Source organism: Bolinopsis microptera, chromosome 6, assembly GCF_026151205.1.
Source record: "Bolinopsis microptera isolate Bmic1 chromosome 6, MBARI_Bmic_1.0, whole genome shotgun sequence".
Classification (NCBI taxonomy): domain Eukaryota; kingdom Metazoa; phylum Ctenophora; class Tentaculata; order Lobata; family Bolinopsidae; genus Bolinopsis; species Bolinopsis microptera.
Window position 1 is genome coordinate 7476398 of NC_087077.1, and position 16817 is coordinate 7493214.

The following is a 16817-nucleotide window of genomic DNA, read 5'->3' on the forward strand; positions in this document are numbered from 1 at the left end:
TTATTTATTTATCTCAATTTATAGGATCGAAAATCTGGTGTACCGTGATTTATTACGCTTGAGAATTTGTTATTGCAATTAGTACCACAACATGGTCCCAACGTGCAGACTTAGTAAACTATTTGAAAGACTGAACTTATAATGTTATTTTCGGTTCACGTAACAGTTGTTCCTCACTGTGTAAATCTTGCACTGTTACTGACATTGGATGACATTTATATTAGATGGCCAATTGCTCTAGATCTACTTTTTAATGTCGTTACTTATATCTTGTGGTGTGCTTCAAACCATTGATACTTGTATTAATAAGTTCCTGTGATTTCTTTGTCTTGATATACATGTGATGAAAATGTCAAGTCTTTTGCAGCCTCCTTGATATGTTAAGTCTCCTCCCCTGGCCCTTAGTATTTTTATACAAATTAAAAGGGAACATAAATCAAGTTTTTATCTCATTAATTACATTGTACTGTACTGAATAAACTATTGTATCAGGAAATATTAAATTTTTGCACATTTTGTTGCCAAGTAGCTGACACAACTGATGTTCCTTAGTAAGCTGTAATCAGCTTACCAAGGGACATTAGGATACATCCTAAAGTTTTCCAAAGGAACAGTATGTGGCTGGTTTAAACAACACTTGAGGTTTCTCAAAGGCACAAAATAAATCCTCTCTTATATCTGATTCTCTTTAACTAGCTTTTCTAGACAAAAATGTATATCATTTGGTAAGTTGAAGCTTTAAAGATTACTGGCACACAAAATTTTTGATTTTTGTCTCCATGTGCATTGTGCATGATATGGGTATACCAGAGAGAAGTTTAGGCCATGAAATTCGTGATTTAAATGATTAAAAGGTTGAAGTTATTTAAAATCAGATATTGCATTTCATAGAATTCCTCGTTGAATAACATAATTTTTTTATTGTTTCTTGATTTTGATTCACAAACTTGTTATATCTATATTGAAATCATCAAGACATTATGTTTTATAAAATTTACCACCATTCTTCGGCGAAAATGGGTTCGAAAAAGCCACTATTGGCACTCGAGTCCTTGATCTTTCCGATGGTTCACTGGGGCTTTTGAGCTGCCGTCCTTCAGTTTCTGTAAACTGAAATTACTACCAATCCAAGTTTGAGGCAATCAGCCGACGCGCGGCTTTTATGGTTATATATGATATGTTTAATCTGTAATAAAGATCAAAATTCAAATTTGTTTCTCTAAAATTTGTTTCTCTCTAATAGCCAAAATAGATCACAAAATGGAAGATGATAAGAAACTCAGTTTTGCTGACCGTGTCGTGCCAATGAGGAAGTCCAGAAGGCACTCCAAAAGAATCCCTGAAGTTGGCTCCCCTACTGATTTCAAACATCTCCTTCACATTGGCACAGATTCTCACCACGTTGACATCTCAAATGTACCACCACAGGTATGTGTATATTTAATTGCTATCTCAGAATCATATTTTAAATTGGTTCCATTTTTGTAAGTTAAGTTGAAATCAAGTTTGATTCTAACCTCAAATTAAAAAACTTTTGTACTCATCAATAAACTTTTGTAGTGGAAAGACATTTTGGAGATAGCAAAACACTGTCACGAGTTGGATATCTCAAGCAACAGCAGTGCTGAATCTGAAAACTGCAAAAAAGACAGTCCCCAGAAAGATCAGACGCAAGCCAGTCCTGCTCCCATCGAGGAGGAATTCGACTTCAAATCTGAGATTGATCTGTTTGCTGATCTTGAGCGTTCACTATCTGATGATTACAAAAAGTTCCTGTTCGGTTGAAGAAAGAAACGCTGCCCAGTTGGGATTGTTTGAGTTCGCCATGTGGATGTTAGCCAAAATAGTCGTGCTGCTTGCTGTTCATAACCAATAGTAAATGATCAAACTTATCTTGTCGACTAATCTACAACGTCTATACCTGCTTGTGAACTTATGTATTTGCTATGTGACACACCCGTCACTTGAAACTGATAATCTGTAAATACTGGAATTAGAATTTAAGACTACATTGTTCAGTTTGTTGACTCTCAGTGAAACCTCAGTTGACACCCATTATTTGTGAGAACATGTTTGCTGAAAGACAGTGTTGCTCCACCGACCCGCTGGAGTTAGTGCAGTTTCCATGGCAAACATTATATTATAGCTGTGTTGATCACTGCTAGATAAAAACTACATTCTTTGTATTCGCTATTCATGTTCTGTGGATGCTGTTTATTTACTTAGGTTAAACTTTACCTGTAGTATTATTGGTATTATTGTAATCCCTCAAAACTATTTTATAGCACACACTTTTGTAGAATCAATTAACAATGTTTGCCATTAATTTTACTACATCTTCTGATACTGGTTTATATGTAGTGTAGACGATAAAGATCTAGCTGATAAACAATTTTTAAGAGGAGTTCTTATATCCAAATTTTTTGATCTTATAAAGATATTTTATTTTTAGCAAGTTGCGTTTATTTCAAAAACTTGCATACAATCGCAGTAACTGAACTGCTTGTTTTTAATAGTTAGAAATTTATATATGTGAATGCATTTATATTAAAATTCGTGTGCAATTCAATGTTTTCGATAACTGTTGTCTATCATTTTTTCACTGATTGAATTATAATTTGCATAAGATACACAAAAATATGATCAAATTGATTAATTTTCAATTAAAAATGTGGATCACCATTAATAAATCTAATTAATCAACCCTCAAATAGGCTGTTCCACCTTTCCTGATCATAAACTATAATCATGAAATTTATAATAGTTCGTTAAATCCATTTCAGTCAAAATAAACGTGTACTTGTAAAGTAACTCATCACATTATATATATCACAAGGCACATGGAAGAATGTGTTAATCCTCTATATTTCCATACTTATAATCATGTCCTTGCTTAATAATTATTCGTTTTTAAGAAAAACTAACTCCACGGCTAACTAGTAGCTTCGTGTAAAATTCGAGTAATCGAAATCTTAACATGAGGACTTATGGAGCTCTATATACTGTGTAATGTGACATATTATCATAAATAGCAAGGTACTCTTTTGTAAATCTTGGCTGCTGAAGAATTCCTAAATTTAACATCATTACACTCGCTATGTTCCAAAGAATTAAGAACTTAAACGCAATTTCTTAAACTGTAATTCTAAATAAGTCACATCATTGGTCACCTCATCACGGCCGATATTAAAATGTTTTATTTGTGCTTGTTGCTTGGAGGCGAGCTTGTGATCACGCACGTTTAACACGACATTAATCAAAGTTTTAGTGACAGTTTCTAGTCTTAGTTACATAGTTGTGGTTTAAGTTTAAGTTTTAGGTTTAATAAAAGTTAGAGTGTTAGTTATAGTTTAGGTGACAGTTTCGTTATAGTTTTAGTCATAGTTTTACCTACAGTTTTCATTTCAGTCCCATTGTACAAGGTTTAGATTTGTCAGTTTTCTGCGTGTTAATTATATTTAGTGTGTCTTGGTGCAAGTGTTGACAGGGTCCTATGAGATCATCGGATCGTTCGGAATTTAATACGCTCCTATAATGTGAACTGTAAGACAACTTTTAAAGTCGAACTGTGCTCTTTGAGCAGATATTTTCCGAAATTCTTGAAGTGCCGTATTTATGATATATACCGAGACATGAAGCTTGTGAACTGTGAAACCTTGGCATCATTAACATGCCGAGTAGCTTTCACAAAAACTCAAATTTTAACTCTACAGCCTTTCTTTAAATGAGATTGAAGACACTCTGTGATATCTTGTAATAACTTCTCAGATCCGAACCAAGGTCAGATAAACCTTTGATCGTACACAATCGTATATAACGCCATTTTTGTCGTGATCGCAAACGAAACTGACGGTAAAGCCCAGCATAATCTAACATAGCCTTGCATAATATGCCGGACACAGTGAGTTAACAGAAATCTTATAACGCTCACCGCAACCTGTGAGCTTTACAAACTTTAATAAACCTGCCCACATCTCCTCCTTCTTTATATTCGTTACAATAATCGCACACATTTATTATATTTGTCTATCCAGTCCGGCATTAGTTGTTGCCAAAAATTTTACCTGCCACCATAATTTAGCGCACGTCATGCCAATTTAAATAACAGATCAGGACAGGGTAGCTGTTACAGTTAGTAGAAGCAGTAACAGTGCCGTTGTGAGGCTTTGGCCGGGAGATATGTATCAGTATACTAGCACTAACACATCAGGGCACATCACGGCAGCCCTACGTGAGTGCTCCGCTTAGTGCCACGACTATTCCTACATTCTTCCAACATTCTTCCTACATTCCTGAAACTCTGGGTTGTCCGTTCGATCTGACTGCACTACTTTCAACACATTTTGTCCCGTGTTAAATGCTCCATGGAGGTAGCGTCGTCTCTTGTTGTCGCATACTGTTGTATGCTTGTCTCTCTTTTACTTCGCCCTGAAACATTGGCTTTTAGTGAGGTTTTCTTGCCGGATATCTGGTTTTTTTTTGTGTGTGAGAGGTTTTTGACGATGTTTTAAACGTTTCATGTGATGTTTTTGTGACGAATTTTTCGTCGTGGAGCGCATTCCGTTGTCATGCAACATATTTGGTGAGGTTTTTGTGGGGTTTTGGCGTCGTTATTTGTGATATATTGCGTGATAGTTTTCGTGCTGTATGTTTACTTTTTATACCGGCGGTTTTTGTTAAACCTAGTGTCAACTGTAAAAATGTTTAATACATTCCGTGATCCGTCATTCCGTGGTCGCTAACACCCTACTACCCACGAATACCCTCCAAATCTTATCACTATTTTCTAAGTGTGACATTCTTGCGATAAATGATAAATTTATAAATAACATAAAAGTTTAGCAAAGTTCCAAAAATATGTTTACAATAACACCTATGATCTGAGAAGCGTGGCAACTATCGCACCGATTAGAATTCAGATAATATATTTCAACAGCAAAATAAATTAAAAGTTCGAATAAAATGTAAAATAGTAAAAACTATAACCGCCGAATAGATTCCAGAGCTTATCCTTAAATAAATTACAGGGCTTATATCCTTAATTTCAAAGTTTCTCTCTCACAGATCATGAGATGAATGTAGGATGGCTCAAACCCGGCAAGAGGGTCAAACGACAACTCTCAATCTCCGGACCCCTCAACTTCCAGCATATCGAACACATCGGAGCTGACGGTGAGCAATTATTTTTGATTTAACACATTTTTCAGCGCTTTTTTGTACGATTTCTGAAAGAAATATTCGACCAAACCTTTCCTTAATACTCTCAGAACCTTACATCTAATATTAAATCCTCACATGTTGAACTATTAAGGTGTGACTTGTTGACGTATATTGAGGCAGCAGCCCACTGTAACACAGGGCTGACAGACCCACCATTTCAGATGTGTTGACGAACAACAAGAAACTCTCCAGTTCATTCCAGAATATAGCGGAGTTATGTCGCGCGCTCGCACGCCACAGCACCAGCGACCTCCCACCGCCCACCAGATGCAGTAGGACGAGCAGTGCTGCTTCTTCCCCCGGCGGGCTCAACTTAGGTTAGATGGGTTCAGGGGTGGAAACTATTTGAACTATATATTTAGAATTATTGCCTAATATAGATATATATTATGCTTATAATAATATACTGACGAAACTTGATGCCCTCATTTGTTCAAAGTTGAATGATTTGGCTGCTGTTTATTAGCCGCACGGAGTATGATGAACGTTTTTCATATCTTCTAGCAGTTCAACAATTAGACACGTGACATTATTCTATAACGTTCCATATTTTTCGTCCTCTTTCGTCCATTGCTTCGTTTAAAGAACAATTTATTAGTAGCTCAGTTCTAATACACTCGCGTACTCCTAATCGATCATCAATCATAAATCATTCATCATCATGGTATTGAGTTTATATCAAAATCAACTGACTGTCACTTTTTCCAAGTCCTCCATCCCCACAATCTAGTGTGTTGCTGCTTAGAGCTTACTGACGTTGAACCTTCACAAATCCGGACCCAACAACATAGCTGGAACCCATACAAATAACAAAATTTAAAGACATATCAGTTGTCGGACACAAATGAAAACATCGTACTTGGCGTTAGTGGAGATGACACATTATGGATGCTGACAGCGTTGAGAGCTCACTACATCAACAATACTTCCAGCAACCAGTAAACACGGCCAGATCCAGTAATATTTTAAATATTATCTCTCATAATGTATGCGTATAATTTAGGAATTAAGGGCCAAGCTGGGGCCGATACAATATGTTTACGCATCGATACAGCATCTGTAACCTGAACTATGAAGCTCTCTTAAGTGCAAAGTGGAATCTGGGATGAAGTTGTTTAACTCATGACAAACGTCTACACCAATACCTATAACACTCTCTGTTTAGCGTCAAATTATACGTAGTGTACGTAGTGTACGTCATTACAGGTTTGAAGCCCCATTAGCAAAGTAAGTCTACTTTAAATAGCTCCTAATTTTATGACTCAATGAAAGGGCTGATTAGTGACCCTTAGTGATTATAAGAATTATCGTCGGCCTAAATCAGCTCATATCTACTGAGAATATTATTCAGATGCTTTTAATACCTCATAGCGAACGAAAACACAGTGCTATGCGTTATTAGTGTAGGTGCCAAATTATTCGGAGTTAGGAGTGTATACTCACTACAGGTGTGAAGCCCCTATTGGAAGCTAATTTGGGCCACCCAGGGCCGCATTGACCGCGGTCTGCGCTGATACAGGTATATGATACTGGGAATGTTGTATAAGGTGTTTAATATATGGGGGACACACATGATGTCCCATATAGTTAGCTCTGTACTAGATTAATGAACACTGTTGTAATAAGACGAAGACCTAGACCTGTTCCATTGTCCATATAGCGTTAGCACACCAGTATAGGTCCACTTTTCTCTGGTTAGCTCTACTTTTCTCTGGTTTGTAACCCACCAGTAAAGGCCCACTTTTCTCTGGTTATCTCCAATTTCCTCTGGTTATTTCCACTTTTCTCTGGTTAGCTCCACTTTTCTCTGGTCTGTAAGTCACATACCCTCGCTTTCTCTGGTCTGTAAGTCTCTGGATTTGCACATTTTAAATATTAACCGTTTCAACTATGAGTCTAATGACCCTCCCCCCAGTTAGAAGCGTGTCTAGTTATTCACTACATATATGAGACACTTCCTCGCTCTTGTTGAACCGATCAAAGAATAGCTAAATTTAAATGCCATTACATAATGTCTCTGCTGGTTAAATAGCACCATCAACGAAACTGACATAATGGTTTGAAATGGTATACTGTATCGCTTAACCTTTGCTGGCAGTTTTAATTTTGCTTGAGAGTTGAGTTTCTCCAAAGAAGGCATTCACTGTATCAGTGGAAATATGTTCGACTGCGCTCGTTTTACCAGCCATTGGTGCTGCAGTTATTGGTAGGTAATGCTAGTGAGGTATTTGCTCAACCATGTTCAGTCTATCTAACACTGATCTAGATGGAGCCCAACAAAATGTACATCCTAACAGAAACTAGTGGTGCTTCTTGCTACTCCAGCAGCCCCTGTTTAACTTGTTATTAAAAGCTGTATAACTTACTGAGTTAAATAACATAAAGCCAACTGTTAGGTAACCGCACTATATTGCAACTGTTATATTATAATCTTTCTCCATAACTCGTTGCAGACAATCAGTTTACCGCTCATGTTAAATAAGGTAAGCACACATGTGACATCTAGGTTAACGCTAAGCCCTAAGCTATGTTAAGTCGGTAGCCATGAGCAACAGACCTCCTATCCCTCGTCACTGACATCATCAGCATACTCAGTCTCTGACTCTCTGGTAACTCAGCAACCACAACAACAAAACTAGCAACTGTAGCTCTCTCCAGCACCATTTCTCATTGTTCTGATAAACCGAGCATATTGTGAACTTTCTTTCGCTTTCGCTTTCACTAGTGTTGTCGAGCAATGAGCCAGCTTACTTCTTTAAACAATCTCCTTCTCTTTGAGGTACTGGTCACGTCGTCACGCTTTTATACGCCGACTGTGCACTCAAAGATCTTCAGTTCATATGCAGATGCAGGTTTCAGTTACACGTTACGTGTGCAGATCAGCTTTAGTTAAGCAAATTTTAATACTGTTCTCAGTTCATTTAAACGCTTTTATGTTCCGTTGATAGTTAGTAAATTGTACGGCTCTAAATACGATGTTTAAGAGTTCGCTTTATGGATCAGGTTTGTTTTTTCTTCTTAAGAATAACCCGGTAGCTGAGGCTCGCTGTGTGTGAGGTCGAGCATTAGTAGGATACACAGTCAACGCTTTACAGTACACACTTTACTATTCTTGTTAGCTCTTAGTTTGACTTTGTAGTGTGTAGTGTATAATAATGTAGTGTATAGTGCACTATAATATGCACTATATGCACTATATTATGCATTAGGCATATTCTCGTAGCAGCTATTGTATAGCCGTCTAGTTCACAGTAATTTTGTGTCCAATTAGCAAAATAGCTCCCCTGCGAATAGCTCCTAATTTTTGATAAGACAGCGGATCTCAAGACTCTCTGACGGCCTAACTCACAAAATAGAGCTCAATTTTTCTAAATTCTCTTTCTTCACATGCTTTGTTTAGATACCACACATTATAATACTGTTTGTACCTCATTGCAACTGCTTTATTTCTCGTAATTACCACCACTCTATAATACCTGCACCGAGTCTGTGGATATTATTAACCCATTACATTATAACTTGCAAGTTTGCCACCTACAATTCCATACAAATAATTACATGTAGATTGTGTATTAACACTTAATAGTTAATAGCCTCCCCACATACACGCACACCGCTCTCAATCCTCGTGTTTAGTAGTTAGTATCTGACGATTTGTATTTTGTGTTTTCTTTTTCTCTTTTACAGACGGTAACTGGTAGCCTTGGTGTTGTACAGCAGCGCTGTTGTTGTTGTTGTTCGAGGTGTGCTGCTGTTGTTGAGATTGTTTTGTGGTTTAGTTGCGATTTGTAGTTCTGTTCTGTCGACTGTGGAGTTGCTGGAAATCAAATGTTTTGAAATTGATATTAAAAACATTGATATTGAATTTAGTTATTACGTTTTTATCTTATTTTATCTCATATAGCTGATTTAAAACTGTTTTTGAGCAATGAGCGTGCTCACTTCTTATTACATAATATATATATTTGCGTCTTTCTGGTATTGGTTACAGTGTCGTGCTTTTGTTCTTTAATCGGTTTTATAACTTTTAAATCGTCAAATGCAAAATTTTCATGCAACTTGATAATTTGACGCACCATATAAAACCAAACTATCAAATTCGGCTAATTTTAAATTCGCAGCATGCATCAGTATAAAATACTATATACGTCAAATTTACAGAAGTGAACATTATTTTGTCGGAAATAACATTATTTGAAATGTTGTTCTGCTCAGTCATTGTTAATCCTACAATATAAATAATGTTATTTAGTTGTCATCTCCGAGGTTTCATTTCATTCTTAGTGGGTCAATACGTCAAAAAAGCTGACTTGGGTATGCGTACCACCACAATTTCAGTCGGTACGCGCAAATACGGCAAAATACGCGCACCTGTACCCAGTGCAGATACGGGTACGCCAAAATTAAAAAGCAAACGAATTCACTTATCTCAGAGACAAAATAAAAGACAATAGTAAATATTAAAAATGGAATTCAACAATTACACATCCGCAAAGATAACACAGTTCATCAAACAGTGTCATCAAAAGTAATTATAAAATCTGTAACAAACCACAGGTCTTACACCCGTTTGTTACAAACTTTATAATTACTTTTGATGAATAACAGCTTCTCTTGGGTCTCGAAAGCTAACCTATTGCGTTTTGGACCCATTAGGTAGTCGTATGTTGAGAACAATTGCTCGACTGGACTTTGAGAAATGGGCTGTGAGTATATCTTGATTGCGAGGGCTTGCACGCGTTTCTAAATTTCAATTTAAATTTGAAAAATTCAAATTCACTTTTGAGTTTTCGGGTGCGGGTGCGGGTACGCACGTACCGCTATCGGGGCCAGAACTCGGTACGCGCGTACCCGTACCGGGTGCGAATACGTATTGACCAACTAAGATTTCATTCTGCTAGTGACTAGTTATTGTAGGTAGTGTAATGGCCCGTGTCTCAGAGGCTATATATAGACTGCTTACAGTTTGATGCGTTCCGACAGGTGAAAGTGAAAGTGAATTTAAGATAAAAAATAAAGTCATACATTACATAATATGCTGCATTCTCGGTTTGATTTTGTTTTTGAGAAAGATAAGGTTCCAGTTCCTCTGATTCTATAATATTTCCTATCCTCGTGTTCATGACAGCATCCACAAAACGTGTAGTCTTGTGAGGAGGGAATTGCATGCTAAAACACGAATAGTCTCACCACATGACCATAGTCTTACCAGTATCACATGACCATAGCACATACAGGAGTGTGAATACGTGACATATCCTTCAGTTCATGCTTCTCTGTCTAAAATTTGAGAGTTGCTCCATTAAACATTGAGAGAGAAGGGGTTGTGTGTATATAGCTAATTTGACCTGTAGTATTGTTGTAATTGTGTGCGGGTTTTGTTGTAATAACGGGAATGTGGGGAATGTGTATGTGCCCCTCCTGTGTGGTTTTACACCGTGGTTTGTAGGCCCCTGTTGCATGATTCGTAGGATATGTAGTCAGTAGTGGTTGATGTGACTTTATGCGGTTATTGTTGGGCTGAGTTTATTAGACAAACTCTGGAGAATTATTCTTTGACTCTTTGTTTACGTACGGATTATTAATTTGCCAATTTTTCTGAAATTTACCAGATTTGATTAAGCTTCGTATTCAGACGAGCCGGTCCTTGCACGCTAAATCACGTACAGGCGTGTAGAACACGTGACATATCCACAGTTCATGCTGCTTGATTTGGATTAGTAATTGATTGAGGTTTTCTATTCCATGAACTTAATTATTATGCCGTATAAACATACTACTAATTTTTCCTGCCCTTTTTCACATTACATTGGATTGTGTATCATATTTGAATGTGTAAATTTATTGCTAATTTTTACACTTGGCTGAGTATAAAATCACTTTGTAGAATGCCCAACTCAAACTAGCGTATCATCAATAAGTGCGCCGTAAGTGGTCAGATTATCTGGGAAGACTATTGGATCACTCCAAGTTCGTAAGTCAAAGTAAGTTACATTTCTTTAATACTTTAACCTAACAATGTAAATTTAATTTAAAGCATAAAACACGTCTTCGCCGTTTCTTGGAATGCCTTGCTATAATGATCTTTATAATTACCTCGTAATTAAGCTCTGTAATATCTCCTCTATATTTAAATCCCAAAACGTTTCCAACTCGTAGTGTTAATGAGTTAAATATAGCTGTGAGAAAAAGAGATATCAGGAGATATTATCCTCCGCACTACCAGTCACACGCGCTACAACAGTACAACTAACCAGTCTGCCATATCTAGACTGCCCAAAAATTACTCCCTTTGATTGATTGGGGGACTGGTCCGTAGTACCAGCCAATGTTTACTCAAAAGTAATATATAATTGAAATAAGTTAAATATTCATCCCCGAGGGGCACGCAGATTATAATTGTGATGTTATCTATTAAAACTATTCAATTAAAATTTTATTGGTCGAGTCAACTGGCCCTGATCTGCAATTATATTTGATATTAGTAACTTTATGATGCTGTCTCACCGCAATTAGGTGTGTTATCAGTGTAGATATGCGCTATGTGGCAGTGAAATAAGGAATGTGCTGTTAGAATGGCAGGTGGTTTGAAATGTTGTCCTGATTCAGATTATTTAATTTGAGCTGTATGAGTTTGGTTTTGAGTGATTATTGACTATGTTCTTTGTGATTTACGTAATCCAGGTAGGTTGTGGAGTAAAAATGGTGGCCATTCGTCGTTGCAGCCAGCACTTTGCAAGTCTAGTAGTACTTTTTTTGACGAATTCTTATATATAGTTGATAGAAAATATACTGGATGGGCATGTAATGCGAGTGTTATGCTCTGAAATAGCGAGCATTGGGCCTTTATAAAAGATGCTAGATCTCAGGTCAGTCTGTGAGTAAATTGATAACCAGTCTAAGTTTTGTTCGTGTGTCGTTCCTTGTTTGGGTGTGTTATGAGGGAAAAGTTCTGAAATCGATTTAGGTAACAAACTAGACATATTTCGAACTTTGTGCAGTAAAATAAGTGCGTTTTTAACGATAACCCCTTGAACGGTTAAGACCTCGTGTTCTTTAATTATGCTAGTTTTGTGTGCTCTGGCAGTTTTCCGTCCTTGTAGTAGTAGTTCACATTTCCGGCCATAACTGCCCTCATACCTTGTTTTTGTTTAGCAAAAAGAGATTCTATAAGAGATTTTGAAGCAAATCCCCAGACAAGTGAGCAGAAGTTTAAATGGGACTGAACAAAACTTTGGAAAATCTGTAATCGGGCCTTCATTGGCAATTTATGTTTTATCCTGTACATCACCCCAATAAATCTTGACATCTTGCTCCTCAGTGCTTTTATGTGGCTACTCCAGTTAAGCTTTTCATCTACAATTACACCAAGAAACCGGGCTTCAGTTTTACGTTCTAATACTATATTTTCTATTTGTACATTAATCAATGATGGTTCTATGCGCTTTTTCGAGAAAATCACATAACACGTCTTTTTTAGATTTAGTGCTAATCCGTTGCTATTAACCCACCGTGATAATGTTTCCGTTAATTGGTTGACCCGTAGCATTAGTTTTTGGACATTGGAACCGTTAATAATGATATTTGCATCGTCTGCATAAAGTATGAATTTTACCATCATGTTAGAAATACCGGGAAGATCGTTGATGTATATGACGAAAAGTAAGGGACCTAGAATGCTCCCTTGTGGAACACCATGCACAATAGGCTTGTGGGACGAATGTGAATTGTTTAATATTGCTACATATTGGCTTCTATCACTTAGGTATGACTCAAACCATTTTAGAGCTATTCCCCGGATGCCGTAGTGCTGTAATTTATTTAGCAGTGTAGCATGATCCAGGACGTCAAAAGCTTTACTGTAATCTAATAATAGCAGTAGTGAAATTTGGTTTTTGCTAAGAGAGTGTAAAATTGTACTTTGTGCATTAAGAAGAGCATGTTCACAGGACCTTCCTGGACGGAACCCATACTGATTTTCGAATAAAGAACTATTTTTGTTGAGAAATTCTAAGACACGTCGGTGCATCAGTTTTTCGTAGATTTTTGAGAAAGAACCTAAGAGAGAGATGGGTCTATAATTTTCAACGTCAAGTTTAGAGCCTCCTTTATGGATGGGAGTTACTTTGAAAAATACCTCTCTCTCTCTCTCTCCTAAGTTTAGCATCTCCCCACTCATGCACTAGTTTGAAATAATCACATACACTGAGACTACTTGGGAGGTATCTCTCGGTATTTAGAGGTATTTAGGAGCACTTCCCTGTTTACTATCGAGCCCACTTCTCTCCCAGTCTCAGATGATGTAGTTCACGGTGTAATCCCCTAAAATACACTTAAACTGAGCTACAATCTGGTAACTTTGTAACCAAGTCTCTGCAGGCGGGGCGTTGCTAGGGAGCCGGCGGGACGTTGCTAGGGCACACCGTCATCTCAAAATTAGGACTAATTTCAAAACTATGTTAATGAGAGCCGACGTAAAGTGAAGAATACCGTCTCTGGAATCTGGAGCGGGGTTTAAAATTCGAAAATAATTTTTTCCCTAATTTCTCTAATTTCGCCTCTGAAAAGAGCCGTAGTTCGTTGTAATAATACATCCGGTTTATAGGTTAAAGCCCTCATCATGGATAGATTACACTCATTCTCCAAAACTACGTCACCTATAAATAACATCTCTTCCGCACAACCTTTGCTTTGCAGATTACTATCAATTTAAAATATTTACAGTAATAAATGTGAAAATACTCATTAACCCCACCGCAAATCAGATTAAATGAATCGGGCGTCGAATGAACATTTCGGAACCTTTTACTGGTCAATATCATTACAACAAGGACTAATTCCTGCTATTTTTTCTGAAATTTGCCTTTGACCGGACATTACTCATTAGGCACTGGGGTCCTCGTACGACCTCACTTCCTGACGGAAATGACGGTAAAAACCTTTGCTTAAGTCACTCAGGGCGCATTTTGTTTCATCTAATCGGGATGTGCTATTTATATCCGGGACAGGAGTCAACATTAGGGATCAGTGTAGAAATGACGTACAATCGGGTTTAGTTTCCTGAAATTGATATCAAAAAATTATATGTTTTGTTTTGCAGCAGAATTATCAAATAAACGGAAAAAACTATGAATGAAGCTTGGCATTCGAATATTTCCATTCAATGAATCGTTTTTATGAGTTAAAATTTGTCATTGCAAAGAAAAACTCAGACCTGATTTTATATGAGACAAGAGAAACGCCATCTTATAATATCACGTACCATCATGATAAAATAGCTTGCCTTAAATTCGGGTCAAGATGTAAAATAACAATTACTTTTTAAGCTCTTAGAGTTCACGGATGAGACTAAAGAACATATTTTGTTGTAAACTATGTTTATATCGGTTAGTTATCCCAAAAGCTGGGTAAACTTTTAGAGCAGTTTCTTTTTCCTGCGACACCCATTTCCACATTTCAGTCAAATAAATTATGTAAAGTATGCATATGAGTTGTTTTTATTACACATTTGCCCGGCAAGTGGCGACTAAAACAGCCGTCACAACCACCCCGCACAACCACCCCGCACTGGAGTGAACCGGATTTAAATTAACCGAGTATTGACCTAGTACGGTTACAAAATACAACCTGTATTTCAATTGGAATTTCCGGTGGTAGATTTGTAGGAGTGGTAGGTAACGTAGTTAGCTAGGTAATACGGTTACTATATCACATTATACAGGGTTAGAGAGGTGGTGGTTCCACTCTCAGCCAGTATTTACAGTCGACATTTAGAGATCTGTATTATCAGGACTGTGATTGTGGAAGTAGAGAATGAACATACGGGTATATGGCCCCCAGAATATAGGTGGCCCCCAAAATATAGGTCATGTTAGTGGATACAGTTCTAACCAAGATAAGCGATACTAATGGGATCTGTTACTGCTAGGTTGGAGTAAAACATGTAACTTATGTTTCTGGATAAAAATTTTGGACCTACATGAGGTATTTTGGTATATTTGGTCATGACAGCGAAAGATTTAAACGATGTTGTCATTTTCTAGAGGGGTAAATATGGCGAAAAATTGTCATGACAAAAATCTGTCCAACACATGCCATTAAGACTACTGGTATGAGTATAAGTATTATTTTAAGCTATCTTTTCATCGAGACATCTGCAAACTGACAATTTGGAAAAAAGTTATGGCCACCACAATTTTACGGGCCCCCAGAATATAGGTCTATACGACCCCCAGAATATAGGTTGGTCAAAAACCCTGAACATGCCCAAAACCATGCTTTGGGATGCTCTACTTGTAGCTACTAGTCTCCTGAACCCACATATCAAGTTTTATCAAAATTGGATAAAAATTGGCCGAGTTATGGGATAAAAACAAAAACCATATGCCCATATTTGGGCATACGCACCGAATTTGATCGATTTTGGTCCATAAATTGGTCAAATATCAATATTTTTGAATGAAACCAACTTTATATGGAAGGTAAGCATATATTACACATTCTCTATGATTATCAGCTCAATATCTACCTAACTGTGGATTCTGTGTTCAAATAATCGCAAAAAATGAACAAAATCGCCCATATCTCAAACTGACTTCGCTCAAAACAATAGAACTCAATAGGGTTTCAATATTTTCACATGAAATTTTCAGAATCAACGTAGAATTGTCTCATGACCTTAAGTTTTGGGACAGAATTTTGAGTTAGGCCTTTAAAAAAATTTGGCGGCCAAAAATGTCTGATTTACAGTCATTGAGGTGCACATTGTATTGATACAGATAAAAACAGCCCCCCTCAATCATATCTAGGGACACTCCTTCAATCTTATTTAAGTATTTAGTTAAGATCCCTACTAAATGAGTGCATGAAAGCTTTTTAACAAGTAAAATTAAAGATTTTACTCATTACGGGTATATGGCCCCCAGAATATAGGTTTTAAAAAAAAAATAGCGACCAAGATTCTGCATTTTCTCTGTCACCCTGAGCATTAAGGAATGTGGGGTAGTGATGAGAAACAGTTAAAGAACATATGCTGAAGAGATGGCATCATCAAAATGTATGAAGGTGGAGTATTTGAGGACGATTTTTGCATACCTATATTCTGGGGGCCGTAGTTTTTGATTTTTTGCTATTTAGTATACTCTAAACCATTTCAATTTAGTATCTGGAGCCATTGGCATCATCAATACAGTCTCAGCAACATATTCTGACTGCATATAACTGTCTGTGACAATTTTAGAACAACTTAGGAACAGATGTTTGGACCTATATTCTGGGGGCCCTGTTAAAAAATGGTATTTTTACAGGTGAAAAAAAAGTACACTTAAAAACCTAATAATTATTTTCAACTACCCAAGAAACATTTAAATGGTTATCATGTACATATTTACAGCCCTAAACATGCTTAGAAGTAGTTTTAACACCTGTTTCTAAGTGCTCAAAAAACGACCTATATTCTGGGGGCCATATACCCGTAGTGTACAATTTTGCTAGTAAAGCTACAGCCTACAATCAATACTATGTTTGTGCTCATAGAGACAGTGCATTTGTTCCTGTATGATTTAATCGGAGAGGTCGGGTACTAGATACTTTAATTT

The 16817-nt window shown here is 37.0% G+C and overlaps 2 protein-coding genes across 2 annotated transcripts in view; both read left to right on the forward strand.

Moving 5' to 3' along the window:
• The first annotated feature begins 1244 nt into the window (after positions 1-1244).
• Positions 1245-2581, forward strand: LOC134816626 (uncharacterized). The gene is made up of 2 exons (XM_063825559.1): positions 1245-1428; positions 1561-2581. The coding sequence occupies exons 1-2, from the start codon at positions 1261-1263 to the stop codon at positions 1783-1785; spliced, it is 393 nt and encodes a 130-aa protein (XP_063681629.1). The 5' UTR covers positions 1245-1260; the 3' UTR covers positions 1786-2581.
• A 2487-nt stretch (positions 2582-5068) lies between these two features.
• LOC134817523 (serine/threonine-protein kinase PAK 6-like) overlaps positions 5069-16817 on the forward strand; it is a 49977-nt gene continuing 38228 nt past the window's right edge. The window contains exons 1-2 of the mRNA XM_063826664.1: positions 5069-5172; positions 5382-5537. Coding sequence (XP_063682734.1) covers positions 5073-5172; positions 5382-5537 — 256 coding nt within the window. The 5' untranslated portion in view covers positions 5069-5072. The remainder of the gene's footprint in view (positions 5173-5381; positions 5538-16817) is intronic.

Coding starts and splice junctions, on each gene's coding strand:
- LOC134816626 (XM_063825559.1), top strand. CDS start 1,261: ATGGAAGATGATAAGAAACTCAGTTTTGCTGACCGTGTCGTGCCAATG. Junction 1,429..1,560: donor TCTCAAATGTACCACCACAG/GTATGTGTATAT, acceptor AAACTTTTGTAG/TGGAAAGACATTTTGGAGAT.